Genomic DNA, 23,340 nt, shown 5'->3' on the forward strand with positions numbered 1-23,340 from the left:
AATGCATACATAAATACATACAGTATATAGTTTACACAGTACGGTATTGTAAATTGCTCTGTTTTGCTAAATTATCACCATTCTTTAAGACTCCTGGGTAGGCGAGGCCATCTTCGACTTACAATATTTTTGGCTTACGATGGGGTCGTCGTAACGCATCTCCATCGTAAGTAGAGGACTAGTCCTCAGCATCATTTGATACAGCAGACCGTCGAACGTAATGATCTCATCGAGAGAATGGGGTCGGCGAATAAACTTCAGAGTTTGAGTTATTGCTACTATGCGTTATGTTCTTGCTCCCCTGAGAACCCCGCGTCGTGCGGAGAACAATTCCGTCCAGAGTCGGCAATTAACCAAGATGAAGCTTTTTTAAAATAGATTGTGCTCAAAACAAGCCTGCTCAGAATGGCTCGCAAATCTTAGATGGGAAATCATTACGCTTACTGTCATTTATTATAAGGATAGGGCAGAGACAAGGAAACGTACAGGGCATATCCATTAGGGGACGCGATCTTATTATTATAATAAAGCACTTTTAATTATTTTGTGCACGTTATTATATGTTGAAACGATTGCAAATATCGCATACGTACAATAATACATTACTCTTGATGTCAGTTATCCTCTTTTCAATCATGAGGGTCCTGCATAAGGATATTTTACATTTTGGGCCATGTATTTCTAAATTAGTGCACTGCTTGTGGGAGGAAATTGGAAAGTCTGGAGAAAACCCACGCATTCAAATGGATATCTTTTAAAGTTCTGTACAGATGCTGTTGGTCCACAAACGCATTTATTTTATGTTGGTCTTTTAAAAAATTTGACTCCCATTAGTTTGCATTGAAGGTACATTTATTTATTATTTGAGGGACAAAATGTTAATTGGGAAAGGAACATTTTTGGAGAATGTCCTCGCCAAGAAAAACATTGAAGTTTTTATGAGAATAACAACCCACACATCCTTTGGGCATGACCCTGCGCCCGTGCGTCAATCCAGCCAAAAGTCATTCAGCCAAACTAAAAAAACCAGTATCTCAAATATGTGGTGTATCAACCTTTGCCCACGTTTGTTATCCGTGGCATTTATTTGCATTAGAATAGGAAAAGTTAAGTCATGAATATGGTGTAAAAATGGGAACTATAACAATGATAATGTATTTCCTTGCAATAAATACAAGTCACCGTTTCTTAATTTTAATAGAAAATATTAGAAAATAACAACCGCGCTAATCGGTTGTCAACCTGTCTGAACCAGAGGACCCACTGCCAACCCTCAAAATATTAATATTTCTTTGTGAATGCTACCGTAGGATTATTTTTGTAACAGTTCCGTAGATCAGCTCCCACGGGCAAATTACATTTCACGTTTTTTTTAAATGCATAAATTAGACGAAACCATTGTGAACCTCGATCAGATGCACCCCCCCCCCCCAATATCGAGCTTGCGTAATATGGTACGGCCCACCTAAATATCATAAATACATTATAGGAAAAAAAATATAAGTCCGTAACACAAAACACCCTTCCGGCGATAGTATTCACAATCTCTTTAAATGCAATAACAACATAAAAAATAAATGCATAATTTGGACGAAACCATTGCATCAACCATCACATTTCTCCCCCCCCCCCTGTAGCTGGCCTACTTGGTATGCCCCGGCCTCCACCAATATAAATACAGTGAAGGCGCGCGTGTCGCCTGGCACACAGTGTGCGTTTTGTATCGTGCCATGATCTGGCCGCGTCCACACCACCAGAAGCTGTTTCGTAAAGCTCGCAACGACGCCAGTGCATCCTGCCGCAACAACGAAGGACGTATTCCGCTGTAAGAGCGGCGAAACTCAAAGAATAACCTCGTTGATTGCCTGTGGCCATGAGACTGTGTGGTGGCGGCGTGGCTGCATTGCGGGGAGTCCGCGATCAGCTGATGACCAAGTTGCTCCGCCGCGGTGAGTTTTGCTGTCCCCTTGTCGTTTGCATGTCTCTCTCTCTGTGTGTGTGTGGGTGTCTTGCCCTGTCTCAATGTCTCTGTGGGTGCATCTACCGGTCATCTCAGTCGGCCAACCCATTGCACCAGCTGGGTCTGTCCCGAGGCCTAGCAGCGAGCCTTCGACACTTCACGTGGGCTTCTAAGTGCACCTAGCCTGGCACGGTCGCCGTGATGATGTCGCCGTCGCTTAGTGGCGAATGGTGGGGTGTTGGTGTTGGCGGTCTGGCAGTGTTGTGTGGTTAGCGCACTGCGCTACGGACCCGGCGATCCACTTTCGATTCCTGCTCACGGCCAACACCGCTGACGATTATCTGAACCGGTCCTGAGCCTCCCCTAGGTCGACTCGGCCTCAAATAAGTACCTGGTGCGGTGTGTAAACATCGCCACTGGGGGAGACAAAGGTGACCGGGCGTGTTGGCAGCCACCCACCCCCCTCTGTGTGTGCCGTTCCGGCCTTCATAGACGTCGCTACTCGTTAACAGCACTTGCCCCAACAATCAGTTCAATGCAATATGAGGAATCTTTGTCCCTCCTGTCGCAATGTTTCCCCTGTCTCAGTGTCTCTCTGTCTTTCTGCCAGTCGCCTTCCAACGACACCGGGCACTCGACAATTATCTCCACGCACAAGTTTACCGGCTGCCCCCTTCCCCGCACCCCGTATCGCTCTTCTAGTGCTACTGCTGTGGTTTCTGTGCCCGTGAACTTCATTCATTGCTCCACGTATCCTGTGTTCGATCACCACAAACACCGCAGGGCACAACAACTCGCTAAGCCAAGTCGCTCACGTACTCATCCCAGCACTCACCCACGCACTCACCCACCCACCCACGCACTCACCCACGCACTCACCCACCCACGCACCCACTCGCCAATCTATAGGTCACAACACTTGTGTCTGCTTATTACCTCGTACTGCTCAATTTTGGAATTCCCTTCCCTCTTTCCTCAAGCTCTTATAATACTAACTATCTTACTCAATTCAAGAAACTTCTTAACTCTCATCTATTGCGTTCATCTCTCATAGTCCAGTTTGTTGTTGGCCGCTTGACGTTTTGGGTGCTCGGCAAATGTTTGTATATTTAAAAATGAGGGCAGAGGAGCGACGCTCACAACAACGTGCAGAGCGCCGTCGTTGGTGCAGTGGGTGTGGACAGATGGTCGCATCTACATACCGTGTGAACCCATACGGTTTATCCGTATTCTTGTACAGGGACATTGAGTTTTCAGGTTCATACGGCGTACAGCCGTTTCAATATGGGACTTTGTAGGATGAACGTTGAGATTTATAAGGGCACGGGGTGACCAATAAGGTCTGAATTGGTCTTTATAAGGTAGGGGCACTGATACGTGTTTGACAGCTATGCATCTTTAAAGTAATCTCAACCAGCCAGTCTATAAGCACGTGGGGTTCTTGTCCAGTGATCTGCCAGCGATCCTTCCGTTCTTCACGTGACGAACTCAATGTTGCACCTAGCCTGGCACAAGCGCCGTGGTGACGTCGCCGTCATTAAGTTGCGAATAGCGGCTGCTCTATCTGGCATTGCCAAATGTAGAAGTGCAAGTTATTTGAGGCCATGTCGATCTCAGGGGGGACCCCAGTAAAAAGCATTGCTGCCATGGAGCTGAATGCTGCACACTGTAGGTTGAAGTACAGAGATTGTAGGTGCAGTGGACCTAGGAGTTTTTGTACAAGTTCGCTGGGGGTCTCCAGTTTAAATTCTGGTAGTGGCCAACCCCTAGGTCGACTCGGACTTTGTTGACCTACAGCACGTACCTGGTGCAGTGTGTGTTTTCTGCCAAGTGAACCTTGGCCACGTGCATCATCAATCCAGTATTGCTCGGTGGTAACACAACATGCGTTTGCCTAGGTGCGTTGCACTTTCCAGCCGTTTATTCAACGTGCTGCAAATATTTTGCAATCCTGCTGTGCAGGCTTGCATTGTGGTTACCCAGAATACTTGAGGTATTGGACCAGTGTACCCTCGAAGGGGGTCCCCTTTGCAAACTTTTGAACAGTGTTATTTGTCCGTGTGAATACATTCTTCAATGGGGCCCATTTTTCTACTATCAAATAGTATTCTCATTCTTGATTTGAAGCTTTCGTGACTTGCAGGAATCCATATTATTTGGTTCTTTTGGTAAAGTCATGTAGGTAGAAAAATAATAGATCACGACGTTTGGATCGCAACAAGCAATTTTTTCTTGCTGTGGTTGTCCCACCTGATGACGATTGCTTGTGTTGCGATCGAAACGTCGTCTTCTATTATTTTTCTAGCTACGTGACTTTACTGAAAGAACCAACGAGTATAGTATTCTCATTGCGGGATAATTGACAAAGTAATGCTGTAAAGTGGACAGTCTAAAGAACCAATCGGCAAGAATGAGACCACTGTCGGCATAATTGTCCAAATACACATTTTAAAATCACCTGCACGTTGCCGAATACATCTTTGCAAGCGTGGTGACGGGCATCTTAATTTCTGAATTAGAAAGCTGCTGTGGTGTAATTTGTTAAGTTCCAGTGGACTTGCAAACTAGAGGGTCATTGATTCAATTCGATGGTCTGATGCAGCAAATTGAAACAGCGGTGCAAGTCTTTAAATATCCCCCTCGTCTGTCTACCCAGCAGTATAAATGGGTGCACCACTGTCGTGTGTGATGGGGTGAAAGATGCCTGGTCAGCATGAAAGAACAGGGAAAATACCCTCAAAAAAGGGCTCTTTAGAGCTCTCCCTGATAAAAGCGTTTGCAATATTTTACATTTCCTGGAAAGGATGTAAAAATGTTAATGTATTCTCAAATGATTGCATATTGGTCAGGGGTCGGCAACCAACGTATCAAGAAGAGCCATGTTTTCGAATTGGGTAGAAAAAAACTAAATATTTCAAGTGCTGCGTTGCATGTGAATAACGTCACGGAGCAGTCCTCAAAGAGCCGCAGGTTGTTGACTTCTGATATAGAGCATTGTGTAATCGACCTTATTGCTTGCAGCATGGGCGCCCGAGCGCAGGCTTATGGCGTCGTCATCCGCCGTCCACCCTCCCGACCTACACGTCTGCATTGTCGGCAGTGGCCCTGCTGGCTTCTACACGGCGCAGCACTTGCTGAAGGTCAGGTGGTCATCGTAGAGCCGGTGGCGGCTCGTCATTAGTGGCCAGTGGCACCGAGTCCCACGAGTATGGGGGGAAAAAAACTCCTGAAACAGTACTTACCTGCTCCTTATCTTCTTTCGAGCATTAGTCCCACTAGGTGGGGTCCACGTATCAACTCCCCTCTTGCCACGGTCTTCAATCCATCTCCATTGCATGTACTCGTTGACAACATCTCACCCACCACGTTTTCTTCGATCTCCCCCATCTTTCTCCTTCGATAAACTTTCACGGTTTCAACTTTCCTTCTAACGTCGCCCATACTGGCCACGTGTCCAAAGCATCTCGGTCAACTTTCCCTCTGTTCATGTTTTCTTGTTATCCGCTCTTCGTAAAGTTGATAAACTGCACGTGCCTTAGTCCGTCCTGCTGCTTCCCCTCACTTTCCCCTCCCCCTTCCTACCCCCACAGGGCTCAATGCCACACCAATATATTTGCCCACTGACCTTTTGACCTTATTTACTTTGCACTGTTTACTTGTACTTATTGATCCCATGTAGCTAAATATCCAAATAAATCGAGGTCTGCAGTGGCATTATAGTGAGCACTTGTGTTACGGTGTTACATTCCTGTTGTGACGGCGGCGCACTTGAGGTTCGCGTATAAAATTATATAATTGCCCATGAATTTTGCCGATGATGGTCATGGTACTGTATTGCGTTTCAGGTTTATCAAACTTCATAATTATCATCGTTATCTTCGTTGTCTTAACGAACATGTTACATTTGATCTCTTTACACTATACGGTGCATCTCCTCTCGCGTTGATTACTTTTATTGAGGAATCCTGTTGCTGCACGGCCCGTTGCGAGTAGATGTCTCCTGTGGGTGCCAGCGAGGCCATTCGGCGGAGGGCTTCTTCTCGTAATGGCCTTCCCCACGCCCTCTCGTACCTCACGAGGAGTGAGGCTCGGCCGGACTCAACTTCTTACTCGCAAAAACTCTCGCATTTGTCAATAATAACGCCGTCTTCCAAGGATAAATATATAACAAGGCGACGTTTCTTGCTACTGACGAACGTGTTGAGTTTTTTGTTGTATTCGCTTGTGCACCACTGCGAGCGCTGTATCACCAAATCATATGACCACTTTGCATTGTTCACTGTGCATTTGATTGCAAATTTACAATTCTGGTCGTAATTATAGTTGCACCACAATGGTGAGACTCGACAAGTCACGATCTTTCTTATTGCCGTGGTTGTAAAACAAACAAACACTCCAGCTCGCTAGTCTAGCATCTCGTGATCGTGTCACGCGAGTGGATTTCAAGGTATTAACGTGATAGATTTACTCTAGCGTTGTGAGGTGGGTCCCTCGCGGCTTAGGAATAAGATGATGTACGTTTCGGTGACTGCAACTGCTATGCACTTTCCCTTGCATTCATTGTGCTCACGTGTGTTGGACCCAATAAGGGTGACATAATTCAAATATTTACGCGACTCGAAACGCCATTTACAAGAGTAAAAAAATTAGGTTAACTATTTTTACAATGCACACCCTTTTATTTGCACTCAAAAGTAGAAAATAAATTATTTTTACCCCAGAATTATATTCATGTGCTGCATGCACAAACAGGTTGTCATGGGGCTGTGGGGCCACGTTATGTTTGTATCCAGTTGTATTGTACGTCTATGCTGCCTGCCTTTACCAATCCGCACTGACCAGCCGGGGTGAAGTATGGTCAAACGGCCTCCACAACCAGCAAGGCGTGGGGAGGCACTCATCCAGCAGTGGATTGAAAAAAGGTCTTTTGCCCCTACGGGCATTGTGCGGCGCTCATCTCCACCAGTGGCAATTCCACATTACCATGGCAGGGACCATTTATAATAACCACTGACGACTTTGCACAAAGTGATACGTATTTTATTACCCTGTAGAGATGACAATGATGGCTTGCCAATGTCAACTCTTGACCCTACAATAAAATGAAAGCATGCGCATTGCTTGACAACCAAGTCAAAGTAATGAAAGATTTATAGCACGCAGCATGGCTATTACAATCGGAATAACGATCACCCCGATTGAAAAGTAGCAAAATTACATTTAGACCAACACGATACGTATAACGCGTTTAATTGTTGTATTTGCCATCATTAAGTAGGCTGCAATGCTATATAACAATATTTCATCTACGTTACTTTACCGAAAGAACCAAAGAGTATGGATCCTTGTAGTCACGAAATCTACATTCTTAATTATGCATTGACATCAGCCAAAATGGCGCGGTGTCGCATACTTGAATGAACATTAAGCTGAGCTCTGCTTCATTTGTGGTCCTAAACAAGTGATGGATCGGCCACATTTCTATGTTGAAGGCCAGTCTCGGTATGAAAACCCACCTTGACTTTCCATCAGGTGGCGTAGTTTACCAGGTGATCCTCATTTCATCTACGTCGAGGGATAACGATTAGCTGCAATTGATCCTTCCCAGGATATAAAACTGAAAACGTTATCACTGAATGCCTGATTCTCTTTTCATAATTCTGTGCACTGACCTTCGTTGGCTTTCTGCATACTATTAAGCCACAACCAATCGATCCAGGCTGCGTTGGAGCTGTAGCTAGTTTCCTCTGCTCCCTAGTTTGTATATACGTTGAACTTCTTTCGCATCATACATGGCCAGCGTGCTAATCGGAGGAGCGGGGGAAGGACCACAAACTAAACACAAAAATAAGTTCTCAAAAAATGTTTTTCAGTTTAAATTTAAAAGTGCATAGCTTCCTAATAACGGAAGGAAGAGCATTCCAGACGGCCGCAGAAGTGCATCTGAATGCACGCATTGCAGTGACCGTCTTTGTTCGATGGTTAGCTTAAAAGCCGCTGCGAGGATGGCTGGAGGTTTGCGTGATGGTTTAGCAGCTTATTGTGGACATATCTGTGCCTTAGCCATTCCCGAATCTTGCTCCAGGGCATAATTGTACAAATCTGTAAATCCCCATTTCACACGGTCTGACCCCGAAACTGCTCGTGATGCCGTGGGGTGTTGCTGCAGCAACAACGCCTTGCTCGCCTCACCATGCAGCCACGGCTTAAAACTACCCAAGTAAAAATGACAACTGAACGCAGCTTATCACCGTCATGCGCAGGAGTTAAATGTCAAGAGGAGCCTGAAGGCAGCCTTGCTACGTCTCTGAGCACTGTCGCAGTGTAGATAATGCTCTGCGAGCCAATGTTGGCATCGAAGGTCAGAATTTTGCTGCGTACATTTGAAGGTTCCTGATAAACCGTGTCCGTGATACATTCCACAGAAATGGTAAACACATTTTAACTTTGAAAACCGGATATAGTTTTCCGTTGAAGTCATCTACAATCTCAGCCAATTATATATATATTGTGCTGCTTGACCAAAACCTCTCCATCACTATAAAGGTGGAGAGGTCACTCTCTCTTTGCCCTCCATAACATGCACCAGTCCACATTGGAATGTTCAGAAACCTTTAGATTGGCTTCAACTCTATTTCTAATCAGCATTGGGTGTCCTGTTGAACAGAGTACTGCTCGTATAGCATCACTGATGCAGCTATGGTTGTCTCCGTGTGGCGCTAACCATACTTGCGCCCGTGTGTGTTTGTGCGTTTGCTCGAGTGCAGCATCAGCAGGCTGTCCGAGTGGACATGTTTGAGCGTTTGCCGGTCCCGTTTGGCCTCGTTCGTTTTGGTGTCGCTCCAGATCACCCCGAAGTCAAGGTGAGGTCATGGCATCGCCATCACGAGGCTTGTAAATACCCGCTAGCTAGTTGTGTATATCTCTCTCTCTCTCGCTCTCCCTATGACAGAAACTAATGAGATTAGATGGATTTATAATCCACAGGCACCTGTGATTGTCAGGTTTTTCTAGTGTACCGAGTTGATGGACTCATCCCAGGCACCAATAACTGTACACCATCTTCTTGGTTCTTTCGGTAAAGTCACGTAGAAGGGAAGTAATAAAATAATAAAAATAAAACATAATAAAATGAAATAAATGAAATTTTATTTCATTTTATTATGTTTTATTTTTATTATTTTATTACTTCCCTTCTACGAAATAATTTTATTTCATTTTATTATGTTTTATTTTTATTATTTTATTACTTCCCTTCTACGTGACTTTACCGAAAGAACCAATAAGATGAATCCCTGCAGTCACGAAAGCTTTAAATCGAAACTGTACACCAGTTAAAACAAATAACTGCAAACGGACATGAAATGTAACGATTCATGTGATTTTTTTTAGGTCACTTTGCCACCACAGTAAAACATCAATTTGTGTTGAACACCTAGAATAAGGTTACCACTTGAACTAAACGTGCCTATTTATAATTTCTTCAGCACAGCAGTAATGCTGGAGGGCAATGCCACCACGTACAACAATCGGGTGCGGACGTTTTTCACTGGTGGTTACAACCAGCACCATCCGGCCGATTGCCAGAATCGAGAAAATGCCCTCCAATCTTGGGCCTTTTAAATAGGTGGTTTGATGTCATCAAAGTTCTCTGACAAGAGTCGGAAGTGGCAGGAAATGATCCCTAAAGGTTAACGTTTTTGTATAGAAAAATACACAATAATGTTATGTTACAATATCATAAAGTTTTTTAGATATGTCATTATGAAAGTGCATACACTTATGTGGTGAAACGGATTAATAATAGTTAATTATAGTAAATAGTAATGTTTAAAAAATGTTGTGTTAGTTTAATGTAATATTAAATGCTTTCAGGTTGTGTTTTACTTCATCATGTGTTTCCAAGCTGTTACTCGCCATGTAACCATCGGCTCAGGTTGAAATTATTAACTTTTTCTCACAATTTTAATAGCCTTGGCTACTTGTTGGAAAGCATTTTCGGCACCTGCCAACAATTGTGTTTGTGATTATTTGATGTTCCTGTGGTGTTATTTTAATCTTGTGCTAATATTTCGTCCCATCTGGCTGCCATTCCATGGCTGGCTTCATCTGTCGGTTATCATCCTGATATAGTATTGTCTTGCCCAAGCCCATTTTTTTATTATTAGAAATTTTCAATAAAATGTCGCCGCGACCCTCAACAGGACAAGCGGACTGAGATATGAACGAATTAAGAATACAATGTCTCTGATCCACATGGTGCTTTTTTCTGATTCTCAGTTGAATTCCCAACCTGCAGCCTCTATGATGCTTTGTGCACCGTTCAGCTTGTGTTACATTGTTCTGCCAGTATCGCGCGTTTCCGAGCCGGTGTTTGGCGCAGGCGCCTTTGCGTGGTTAAACGTCAGCGGAGTGCCAACGTCTGTGCACCGTCCACGCAGAATGTCATCAACACCTTCACGCAAACCGCTCGCTCAGAGAGGTTTCGCTTCCTCGGCAACGTGACGGTCGGACGCGACGTGTCCATGGAGGAGCTGCGGCACGCGTACCACGCCATCGTGCTGGTGAGCAAACGTTTATCGAGTCGTGATAATGGATAACAAGGCCCAGGCCACCGTGCGGGCGGGCTTGCGACGATGGTTCTCTCGCCACTCTTGGTAGCTCCATGCAGGCCTTCCTCGGTTAGTTTTGTTTTTTGAATGGTGACCCCCTCAATTTGAAACCGAGTTTAGGCAACTCATGGCAAGTATGCTTGGAATGATGCAGACTCATGCGTGCTTAATATGTGTGTAATGACATGATGACACCTGCTGGCTGGGAAAGGGAAGCACGGGTACAGGCACCGCTAAGACAACATCCAATCTGGAAGGGAGAGGTATCTGGGGCAAAGGAAATAGGCGGGGTTGGCCGAGATTCGTGTGTGGATTCTTGGGTCCGGACTGCGTCGCTGCTCGCCATCATCTCTCTCCGTCGTCCGGCCACGTGGAAGCTCTCCTGCGGGGTTTCCATCGCCATCCTCGTCACACCGTCAACCAGCGGCGTGGCAGAGTGAGGGCGGTGGGACCACGCCGAGTGATCGGCTGTGTGTAGCTAGTAGAGAGACTTTAATATCTAAGTGTTGTACTCGGAGAAAGACATATAAGTTTGGTCTGTGTTATGCCCGTGTGCGAAATAAAGTAGTACCCTCTGTACGACGTGTCGCGGAAGTCACTCCTTACACATGCAACGAATCGTGCATGCGAGACCCATTTGTTTGATTCATGTAAATTGTATGCAATATGTTAAAGTTACATTTAGGCAAAATGTGGACGAGACAGGAATGAGACACAACACAATGTAAACTAACAACACCATGATTCTTGAATGTAATTGCACTGTGAATTGTCTCACTTCATCGAACTGCGGGGACATTTGTAGGGATTGGGTTATTTAGAATTAACAGCTCCTTGTGTATTAATATCACCAGCAATAGTATGGTCCTGGGGTATAAATAAATAGAACACTCAAACTGAATTATTTATCAGTAGCGCTCGGTGCATTATTTTATCTTACCCCTGGTAGATGTATGGGCCGAGTCGACGTGATGGGGATTTGAACTTTGTGACCTTACAATCGATGTTTTTTTTTCCTCCCCTTCCTCTGGTAAAGGAGCCATCCTGGCCAGAAAGTGACGCATTAGAAGTAATGACGGATGCTTGCCTGAGGCGTGTTTAGAGCTACGGAGCGGAGGATGACCGGGCGCTGGGTATCCCTGGTGAGGACCTGCGTGGAGTGTACTCCGCTCGAGACTTTGTGGGCTGGTACAACGGGCTGCCCCAAAATAAGGACGTGAGTCACCTGCATCGCCGGGGGAAATTTAAGCACAAAATAATCGTTGGCGTCGTCGTGGAGAATGAGGAACAAAATCGGCGATTTATTTAGTTTTTTATTTTGTTAAATACAGGGTGCTTCGAAAAAATTTTAACACTTATATGGGACTCGTTTTTTTTGCTTGTCTGTACTGGCGGTGCCCAATCCCCCTGCGTTCGCGGTGCAGCTGAACCCAGACCTGAGCTGCGACACGGTCGTTGTGCTGGGACAAGGGAACGTGGCTCTCGACGTTGCTCGCATTTTACTGTCTCCAATCTCCTGGCTGCAGGTAAACCACCACTACTGCCACCATCGCCACCACCATCACCATATCTTTTCTTATCTAGGATTTTGGAAAGCGCTTTATATGAATGATAAATTGTACATTAGTATTCGCTGATGAGGAAAAGGGATGGGGTTTGAATGTTGGGGAGGGGAAGGGATGGCAAGGAAGAGTGGTGATAGGGAAAGGGAGGGGCGAGGTTGGGGAAGGTTTTAAGGATGCGGACAGGAAGTAGTAGAGGGATACACAGCCACTGTCACCACCACTGCTCATTGTCACCCTCGCCACCAACATCATCACCATCACCACCACTACTACTGACATTACCACCATCACCACCAACATTGTTCACCACCACCAACATTGTTCACCATCACCCCCGGCAACACCACCAACATCGCCACCATCCCCGGCAACACCACTAGGCCTCGGTAAGGTAATTTACTATTTTTACCGAGTAAAAGGGTAAAGGTAAAGGTGTCGACATGCCAAGGGGTAAGGTAAAGGGTAGGGTAAAGGTAGCGCGAAGTATTACCCGGTAAATACCTTGTGTACCGTTCGCTAAAAGCTCCGTGGCGCAGTCCTTGGCCTCCATTTTTTAAATTGTAATCATCGAGAGTATTTTATATGAATAGAGCGCTCTACCTAGCATTGACCTGTTGTAAACCTTTTTCATGTGTTGTACCCCAGTAATTACCCTGTAATCGGGTAATTTGTATGGGGTAAGGGTAAAGTTGGGGTTGTTGTTTTTACCTAGTACCTTACCTTGCCGAGGCCTAAACACCACCAACATCGCCACCATCCCCGGCAACACCACCAACATCGCCACCAACACCACCAACACATGTTTCACTGCTAGTATTATCTCTTATAGGTGGAGACGGTGAGGTGGTGGTTAGCCCACTGCACTATGATGCCAGAGGACTGTTTTATACCCGAACCATGGTGAATGAATTTTGACGTTGGTGGCAAGTGATATTTGAACCAGTCCTGGGACCCCTCGCAACTCTTCATCAACCCGCACTGGCTAACATTGAGAAGTATCGGAAGGTTGCGAGTTCAAATCCTGGTCAGAGGTTAACTTGGCTCATTATATCCCTCCTGAGATTGATGAGAACGTATTTTTGTTGGACGTCGACATTGCTTTGAAGAGACCAACTCTTGCCAAAGGACGGCATGACTTACAGCACTGGCTTATGACTGCCATTAGATATCAATAACATCTGGTAGTTATTTTAGCACGGGGACCTTTGGGCAAAGATATACATCTTGACAGCCAAAACAGAGTCTTTGCGATTTGCCTGTCTGTTGGTAATATATGAAAACATCAGGAATTTTTGCCAAAAATCTGACCAAAAGGAGAACCCGCTTATGGACCAGTTCCATCATGACTCAATGACCATATCCTCATGAATATCATTATTCACAATAATTTCATTATCATCATCCTCATGCCCATTATTCTGATTATTCGGACTGTTAATCTTGGTTGCGGACAACAATAATTTCAATGGCATCTAAATAAAATTGCACCTCAAGACCCTTTGCAAAAATGGAATTAAAAGTATTTTAGGGTAACAGAAGGGGGGGTTGGGGGGTGGATGAGAGGGCATCTCTGGTCGGGGGGGGATCCACGCGAGCAAAGAGACAGAGGCACAGTGTGGGGACTACCAGGACCCAGCACCAACGACAACAACGACGAGGCCTAGGGACAGGCCGGGCAGCCAAGGCAGCACCGCTGAGTCGCCCTGGCCATTCAAGAGGAGGGTTGGGTAGTGGGGAGGGCAGGGCCGCACAGCATACAAAGCTCTGCGATTTATGCCATTTATCCGAACCAGCATCTCCCATAAACTCGTAATTTATTATTCAGAAAACAGACATCACTCAGCCAGCGCTGGAGGCCATCACTCGAAGTCGCGTGCGCAGGGTAGTGTTGGCCGGCCGTCGGGGACCTCTGCAAGTGGCCTTCACCATCAAGGTAACTGGCTGGGATATGATGGAGACAATTCTAAATAGAAATATAATTCTTGTATGACTCTGGGTAGGGTGCTGTAACGTGATGCAACTAAATGCATTGATAATTTTTGTAAAAGTAATGTTTGGTTATCTTGAAGTGTTGATTACATTTCATTTGGAAACTGCATGTTTCCGTGTTTTTTTTTGTTCCCTAAGAGAGCTTTTTTTTTAAGTCACACGTCACATATTTGTTCGTCATTGTGAACGATTTACTGTGCTTGCGGAGTGCGTTGCAGTTTTCCCTGATTGCTTAATTGACGCACAAGTGGAATAGCAAAACACATTTTTTTTGCATTGATCATGTCATCCAAGTTAATGACTCGCCCACTTTGCACCCGTTGCCACTGCTTCACAACTGAATTCCACGTGTACCAAGTGGCAGGTGACGCTGCAGTCACAAGCAGTTGTCATTTGCAAGTCAAACTGATTGTCTTTTTTCTGCTCTCTTTTCTTCAGGAGCTCAGGGAGATGATTCATCTGCCCGATACAAGAGCCGTTATCAATCCTGCCGACTTTGACGGCTTTAAAGACGCGCTTAGCAGTACGACGCACACACGGGCATGCGTTGTCGGTGACGGACAGGTTAGACTTGCGCCACGTGCTTTTAGTGGGCACCTGTCACAAACTTAGCTGAAATGAGGTGATGGAGCCAGAACCAGACACTTCTGGTTCGCCGGTCGCTTCTACTGGCTAGTTATTTTATGCTGGCTTGATTTTTAGAAGAAGTATACTCTAGACATGGAGAGTAATCCCACACGTGTCCCTTTCACCTCGTTTCCCAGGGTCTTTCCTGACAAAGGCAGGTTGATTCAATTGACTCTTGTCTGGTTACAGAGCATGTTGCTGTATTAAATATGAAGTCAAGGTGTGCGTGTACTGGGTTGTGTGCGTGTTTGCGCCTGTGTCCTTGTGTGTGCACACATGCGCCTCTGGGAATGTGTGCATGTGTCTTTGTTAGGTATGCGGTGGCACAGTTGTTCGCACGTTACGCTACGAACCTGGCAACCCACGTTCGATTCCTGCTCACGGCCAACGCCAGTGACGATTATCTGAACCGGTCTTGGGCCCCCCCCTCGGTCGATTCGGCTTTCAAGAAGTACCTGGTGTGGTGTGTAAACATCGGCACTAGGGAGAAAAAGACGGTCAGGCATGGCTCTGGCCATGCCACCCCCCCCCCCCCCTCTTATGCCGTGCTGGCCTTGATAGGTGCTCGCTAACTGCACTTGCCCCAACATTCTCGTCAAGGCTATATACAGCGATACCTTGACTTTCGTCGTTTCGCTCTTTCGGCCGTTTTCAACTATAACCACATTTCCACGCGGTTTCCTCTTTCCTCCGATTTCATCCCAAACCTTCCACGACGTTCGGGCCACGCGCCATTTTTTTTGTTCAGTCTTTGAATAGAAGTTGTTCAGTGAGCATCTCTTATATTTGTGTTTATATGTTATTAATACTGTACTACTTTCTGTGATTATACTATAAACACTGTCGTATTATGCTGATAACAGTATAATACTCCAGTATTTATAGTTTTCGTGATTATAAAACACGTACAGTATTCATACTGTGCTTTTTTTTGTGATTACTGTAAAATACTTTTTTTTGTGCTTAATAAAGGGTCTGCTTTGACATTCGTCCATGCTCTGGTCCCTAACCAGACAAAAGTAAAATGTATTCCTTTATGCGGAATATTTATCTTGGTACGTATGTGCGTGTGTAAACGTGCACATGTGTGCGTGCGCGCGTGTCTTCTTGTCGGGTCAGGCCTCCCTCGGCCGCGCAAACGGCTATCTGAGCTGCTGCTCAAGGCAGCGACGGAGCAGAGGTCACGTGACCCTGCGTTGGAGGCGGGCGGCCGCGAGTGGGAGCTGCTCTTCCTGCGCAGCCCCACGAGCATCGTGGCCTCAGACGGGGGGGCCAGCCCTCACGTGGCTGCAGTGCGCTTTACTGTGAACCAGCTGGAGGTGAGGCCTTGCCTACTAAACGATAAACTAAACAGTTTTTCTTTTATTTTACCAGGTAAGACCGACTGAGCTGCATTGCACTTTTTCAGAAGTGACCTGGCTATCACAAATGATAGCTCAACAAAGTGGCTAATCATGTGGAAATTTATAGAAACCAAATACTCAACACATTTTGATTCTACATGTGGAGGAAAAAACCAGAGGACCCAGAGAAAAACTCTAGGTTGCCGGGTTTGTCGTGTGGGGCGCAACTTTCTGCGCCAAAACTCCACGTTGAGATGTTAACTACCTCGCCTGGTATACAGGAGGATGTGGGTCCAAACCCGACTGACGCTGCTGTAAAATTAGAAGTTTGCGTGCCCTCCCTGTGGTCGCATGGCTTTTTCTCCAGGTCCTTGGGTTTACCCCTATACATTTATAAACATGCGTTTTGAGTATTTGGCGGCTATACATTTCCACACGATGATAAGCCATTTCGTTGAGCTCTTATTTGTGGCAAGGTAGCCTCAGGAAAAATAACTATGTAGCTCCGTGGGCTTTACCGAGTAAAATAAAAAGTTTAATTGTTTTGGTTTACCCCACCAAAACATACGCACACGATTTGCATAATTTCATAATCGATTTCACGTGCGGAAAACACTGCGCACGTCGTGAGGAGCGCAGGGAGAATCAACGTTGATCCGTAAGCACGCCGTGCTGTTTACGTGCGCATCCATGAGTGGTTAGCACGGTTGGCTACATACGGTATAAAAAGAAGATTAACACGCATACACCTCGCCCCCGGGGCTCCCCCCCCCCCCCCCACCAGGGAGAGGGCGATGGCGCCGTGGCGGCGTCCACCGGGCGGGAGGAGCAGCTGGCGTGCGGCGCCGTCCTGCGCAGCGTCGGCTACCGCAGCCGCCCGCTGGCTCCTGGCGTGCCCTTCGACCCACGCCGTGCCGTGGTGCCCAACACGCGCGGCCGCGTGCTCTCCCACCCAGGTCCCACAACCATCCCAACCCCCCCCCCCACTTCGCTCCCCCCCCACTTCGCCCCCCCCTCAAGATGCCACGAGATGTGCTGCAATTATTATTGGGCAGGGTGAGGCAAAGCGAAACCGTGCAGTTGCCCCTGCCCTGCAGTGGTGTTGCTTGCAACAAGTGCCGTTGTCTGTGTTCTGTTTATTATAAGGTGCAATGCCTTGGAAGGAAAGTTGCATTCAGGTCTGTAACACAGAAGCAGCTTTGTTCACATAGACCTTTAAAATAACGTGCACGTTTTTAAAGGCCCATCGTATAAGGAAGCCACTAGAGCTGTATACACATTTTAAATCAAGATTGAAAACTCATTTCTTTAGAACTGCTTTTTGTGTTCAGTTTGTCCTTCCCCTGCACCTCCGATTTAGCATGGTTGGCTACGTACGGTGCAAAAGAAGAATATATACATGTTTCTTAATCAAGAATAACCTACTACAGTTATGGAATGTGCAATTTTTTCAATAAAGCAGAATCATTTAAACACAATGGGAATGTAGAAAAACAATTATTGCTCATGCGAGGTTAAATTCTTCACAATTGGTCCATATTTGCTATTAAACTTGAGAAACATGCAGCTTGATTGGCTCGGGATTCGTGGTGGTCATGGTCGTGACCTGGGCCAATATTGCTACATTTGTGTCTATACAACGGCTCGGAGGTGTCTGGTAACAATACTTGGACTCTTGTTGTTATCAAGGTAAATAACACTCAACAATACGTTGTCGTAAAGGTGCCTCGGCAGATGTCTCAAGCACACATTTCTTGAGCGGTATACTGCTGTGTTTTAATGGTCTACTTTACAGGATTTTCTGAACTTTAAAAAGGTGATGTGTAGATGAGAAATTACTGTGCGGCTACAGGAATCGAACTGTCGACTCCATGTGGGCTACCTCGGTAGCCAGTGCACCAACAAGACTACTCATTTAATTACAGTGCTTATTATAATCAAGTCTTCCTTTCAAAAAGAGACACCTATCAGTTCTCTCAGCTGGCTAACTATAAAATCATCATCATCGCACTGTGACGATTGGGAGGAGCGGTGGTGCATTGGTCTGCACACTGTGCTGTGACCTGGAGTTCCACTCCTGGCCACGGCTAACATCAGTGGTGAGTGATCTTGGCCCTCTCACTCTGCAAACGCTCACTGACCGGCGTGGTAAAGTACGGTTAAAAAAAATAACACCCACACGACCTCCATGCAAGATTTGCCTTCACCCAACAGTAGACCGATTGGACTGTAAATCGCCATTAATACATTGGGCATTCTACGCTCTGTCGTGTTACGGGCGCATTACAATTCGGAGTTCTAATTCTCGTGGTCACTGTGCACACGGTGCGGTGTGTTTCTGTGCGTTTTGTTCACGCACGCGTACACGTGCACGCACGCAGGGCTCTACTGCAGCGGCTGGGTGAAGCGAGGTCCGCAGGGCGTCATCAACACCACCATGAATGATGGCTTCGAGACGGCGCAGAGTGTGCTGGAGGACCTGGCGACTGGGAAACTTGGGGCCGATTCCAGTCGACCGGGGTTCCAGGCCATCGACAAGATTCTGGCTTCCAAAGGTCCAACATCGCCCCCCCCCACCCTCAAGGCAAAACTTATATCAATGTGCCTTCACAAAGTGAATTATTTGGCCAAGCTACCAATACTGTGAAGGACTTTCCACCAGATTTGGTTTTGGTTGAATTTCATAGCAATTATACGATATGGTTATTAGCTGGTGGAATAATGATTATATTGTTAAATTTAGTTTTGAAAAGTATAGATGTTGAAGCTATGAGCTCACAGAATTAATGGCTAGTCACTTTGGGTGGCATTCAACTTTTTAATGACCCGGGATGCGTGACATCACTGGCTCATCCGGCTCTCACACCATGCTCCCGCTTGTACAATAGAAATTAATATCAGGTGCACAAATATTTGAGCTCCACAGAGACAGTTATTTTTGGGGCTAACCGACACAAAGCATGTTGAAAAATGTACATAAATTTTGGTTATCTTAATAACTATGCAGCTTTTAATCGAGACCAGGATTGTCACTTTAGATGATCTGGTACAAGATCGAGGAGTGACAGTCGGTATCTCTTTGCAGGAGAAGTGAAACGCCAATAAATGCCCGCAATAATGTTTGAATGTCGTTTAATCCTTGGTTTAATCCTTTGAGCAATCTGAGGCAATGCCAGGGCACAAACAGGACAGAAGAGGCAACGTCTATCAAGAGTATCAGGAAAAATGCACAAGCCTGCCTACGCGGTTGCCTTGTTTTGCGCAGTCACAGTTGACCGAGTTGACATGTTAACACGTACATCAACCAAAATTGTGAATTGCCCGTGGTTGTATGATGCAGGGGTGGCCACGGTGAGTTTCTCCGGATGGGAGAGGATTGACGCGGTGGAGCGGACGCGCGGGGCCGCCCTGGGGAAGCCTCGCGAGAAGATGCTGGACGTGCAGGAGATGCTGAGCGTGGCGGTGCAGTGAAGACTGCCTGGATCCCCACCCCCCGACGTCTCTTGTGCCCCTCTTCAGTTGGCACAGCCGAGCGAGCACGGGGGGCCTCGTGGTACAGGTGGCTTTTCCACCGGCTATGTCAGGCTGAGCCAGAACTCAAACCGGTAATGCCCTGGAGTCGCATCTGAATCTGGCTTGAGGTCAAGCAGGGCCAGGGCTAATTCATTTTGTATCATTCGGTACGCCTCCGTGCGATGCCGACGTTACGCATTTTTATTGCTTGTGAAATCGGCAGCGTGACTCTGGTTCCACAGTGGAAAAACAACCTGGCTCTTCTTGAGCTGCGCTGGGTGTGCTTGGCACGGCTCGGTTGTAAAGTGGAAAAAGAGGTTTTGGAACATGGCACAGAACCCTATCCTACTGTGCAGGTTGCTTCAATATAGTATTGAATACTTAGTTTACCATAGCAGTTAAAAAGTATTCACGGTTCTGCAGGCCATGCTTAAAATCAAACTGCAGTGTACAGTGGTCTTTGTATAATGTTCATAATGGGATGGGGCAAATTGGCAGGAAAGTGAATCTGAACGAGAAGTGATGAAGGTGCAAATCTGAAAATCCCTCTGCAGATGTGTTATCGTGCTGTTTGTATTTTTTATTTGCACATACAAACACAATCGTGACCAGTTTATCACTCTTGAATGTGCATTTTTTTTAATTATGCCTTTCCATTTTTATAATTGGTGAATCCCATTATGGAGCAGCTTGGACACAATGTTGTAGCCTTGGTATGTACATCAGGTATTACCTATGGAAGACGCTGCCCACAATTGCTTCTGGCTTTTCAGAATCAAGGTGGTGCACATTCTTTTGCAGCTTCATAGACAAGTGCCTTGTACTATACCTACTGCTTATTAAGACCCAAAGACGGTATTGGCCATATATGTACGAACCCATATTTCTCATGCAGATAGCGCTGACTACGTCGGGTAACATCGTACCCGCTAAACCTATTTTTACCACAGGTGCTTGCACATGGGACTTTGAACCAGGATTTCAGTGGTGCTGGACCAATGATCTGAGGTTTTGGTATGAACATACCCGGTGCCATCTTTAATGGTTTATATAGCCATATTTATACCGGAGAATGTAAGAATCGTCGTAGTGAAGTGTGGCTGTTGAGTTCAGGGCAAAAGTACTTGAGTGCTTGTGAATGGGAGAACAGAATTAAGTATTAATTCTAGATTTGAAGCTTTTGTGATTGCAAGGAATTCATACTTTAAGGTTTTTCCGGTAAAGTCACGTAGGTAAAAAAAATAACATAATAATAAATTAAAATAAATCAATTAAATGACGACGTTTTGGAAGCAACACAAGCTTCCTTCATCATGTGTAAGAAGGCACAGCAAAATAACCGTAGGAGCCAGAAAGGTGAAGGTGATCCTAAAGGACCATCCGTGACGCCGTCTTTTAGGACCACATTCACCTTCCTGGCTCCACCCACACCCCAAACCCCCCCCCCCCCATCCTGCACCCGTCCTCATTGGCTCCTCCCCCCTCCTCTTACCCTATACAGTATATTAATGTCCCATCACAAATAACTCTCACTAGTTATTTTGCTGTGCCTTTTTACACCTGATGAAGAAAGCTTGTGTTGCTTCTGAAACGTCGTGATTTAATTGATTTATTTTCATTTATTATGTTATTTTATTATTATTATTTTTTACCTACGTGACTTTACCGAAAAAAACAAAGATTAAGAATTAAGTATATTTAATTTGTGTAACTGTGACACTGTTTAATGTTTAATCGTGTCAATGCTTAATACCTCATACCACTACTGAGCCTTGACAGTTTTAATATCGATGGCAGTATTTTTTTTAAAGTGTCCTACATTCACGTTTGCCAAGAAAACATTTGGCACTGTGTTTTACTTTAATCCTGAGTAATCATCTTTTAAACGTAGTGGTCGTTGAAATAACAGTCTTGTGGACTTCTTCCGCACAATCATAGCGTGTTGCCAGGTTGGTTTTCTAACTTGGTGCCTAAAATAGAGGGGATCAATAAAAATTATTTTATCGCACTTTTCATTGTTGAATATTTTGTTTGTTATAAATGGCAGAAACGCAGCACGATGGTTGCTTGTCCTGGGTGCTTGGTGCATCCACACGGGGCGGGGGGGGGATACAGGTTCTGTTGCAATACTCCAGTGCAGGGACACAACGTGGACAGGAGATGGCAGTAGAGTATGGGTTACTCGAGTTCCCTCCTGCATGTAAAATATTTCACGGGAATTTGACGAAACATCCCAGGAGACAGACATGTTATACTGGTAGGAACCTGGTTACACCAGCCCACAGGGGATTATTCTGTCCGTCCGTCGTGCAGGGAGGGGCTGGGTGGGGAGGAGCTGGTCACCCGGTGGTGCCCTTATAAAACTCAACGTTTAACCTACTCACGCCGGCTTGTGCCCGTTTTTAGTCGGGCATATTTGCGGAATACACCACGCTGCCGTTGACCCTGGCCATTGACCGAACAACCCAACGTTCCTACCAGCTCCCTCTGCAGGAATGTTTGAAGCTGGAAGAAGCTGATGAGGTGTGTGGGTTCGTAGGCTCGAGTTTGAGCATTCTCAGTCCGGTTTTGTGAGTCGCGTATCTCTGCGTGTAGGGTGTTCATGGTGCCACCGTGCTTGTCAACGTTTTGATTGGGGTTGCATGTCATGAACACCATCTGATGAAAGGAAGGTGTTGGTGGTTTCTAAAATCAGGCCCAAGATGCATTTTATTGCTTTGAGTAAACTCAAATGTTATTGATGTAATGTGTTGTTTATATGTGAAGGGATCTTGATTAAAGATTGATTCTCTTTTACGCAGGTGTCCAGCCCAAGCTGGGGCTGGCAGCGGAGGGAAAATTCCAGGAAGTTTTGATTCTAAAATAAACGATCGTCCGTAAACTCGAGTAAAGCAACAGACTGTGGAAAGATATGACTGCAATCGTAAAACGTCGTATAAAGGACAAAACCACTGCAAAAGCAACGGTGCCAGGACCCTCCTGATAAAAGGGACTTCAGAGTGAATAGGCCTTTCCTGGAATGACAAGTGTATTTCATCCACAAATATATGATATTAAGTGTTTTGTAGCCACCACTTCTTAGCAACCCTGTCACTGGTAAGCAAATTCAACGTGTAAAAATGTTTCAATTTACAATATGTTCGCGTTATTTCCGTGAAGTGATGCATATACATTCATAGCTTGGGTAAACTTCTATTCAATTAGATTTTTCCTTCAATGCTGTGTAAACATACTAATGTCAGGCCAAACCTGAATCTAAGTTAATTTGAAGTGAAACTGTAAAAACACTTCCCCCCCCCCCCCCAGATACCACTCGTAACCGAGTTGGATGCTCACCTGGAAAAATAAAGGGCCATATTAAATTATTTTATTTTATTTCCACAAGTGAACAAAACACAATTCATTGACAACTTAAAATTAAACCCTCCAGATACGAAAGAAACGGGAAACTCTTTCCTCCAAACTTGCATTTTATTCAGCATATATGCGTATAATACTTGCATAGGTTAGTGCGAGATTGTGGTTTCAAACGACACCGATCCAGGCATTATTACTCAAATATACAGCACAACCAGAGTACCCAGCGTGCACAATAACATACTTCGGTTCTCCTGTGGCAACACGCCGCTACTGAAATTGCATTGCGTTGCTTTACATTCACATGCCGTGCAGAGAACCCAGCAAGCTACTTGCGAGGAGGCCCCATTTCCTGCTGCTCCGCCAAGTATTTA

The 23,340-nt window shown here is 45.6% G+C and overlaps 1 protein-coding gene across 2 annotated transcripts; it reads left to right on the forward strand.

Annotated features, from left to right (window-relative positions):
- Window positions 1–1,693: 1,693 nt before the first annotated feature.
- On the forward strand, window positions 1,694–21,914 carry FDXR (ferredoxin reductase). Of its 2 annotated transcripts, XM_078872901.1 has the most exons (12): window positions 1,694–1,949; window positions 4,982–5,100; window positions 8,728–8,823; window positions 10,402–10,524; window positions 11,675–11,788; window positions 11,997–12,098; window positions 13,963–14,070; window positions 14,565–14,649; window positions 15,873–16,072; window positions 16,881–17,052; window positions 18,478–18,651; window positions 19,437–21,914. In XM_078872901.1, the coding sequence occupies exons 1-12, from the start codon at window positions 1,874–1,876 to the stop codon at window positions 19,565–19,567; spliced, it is 1,500 nt and encodes a 499-aa protein (XP_078729027.1). In that variant the 5' UTR covers window positions 1,694–1,873; the 3' UTR covers window positions 19,568–21,914. The 2 variants fall into 2 exon arrangements, with proteins under 2 accessions (XP_078729027.1, XP_078729028.1); XM_078872902.1 differs by lacking the exon at window positions 4,982–5,100.
- The last annotated feature ends 1,426 nt before the right edge of the window (window positions 21,915–23,340 follow it).

Source organism: Lampetra fluviatilis, chromosome 35, assembly GCF_964198595.1.
Source record: "Lampetra fluviatilis chromosome 35, kcLamFluv1.1, whole genome shotgun sequence".
Taxonomy (NCBI): Eukaryota; Metazoa; Chordata; class Hyperoartia; order Petromyzontiformes; family Petromyzontidae; genus Lampetra; species Lampetra fluviatilis.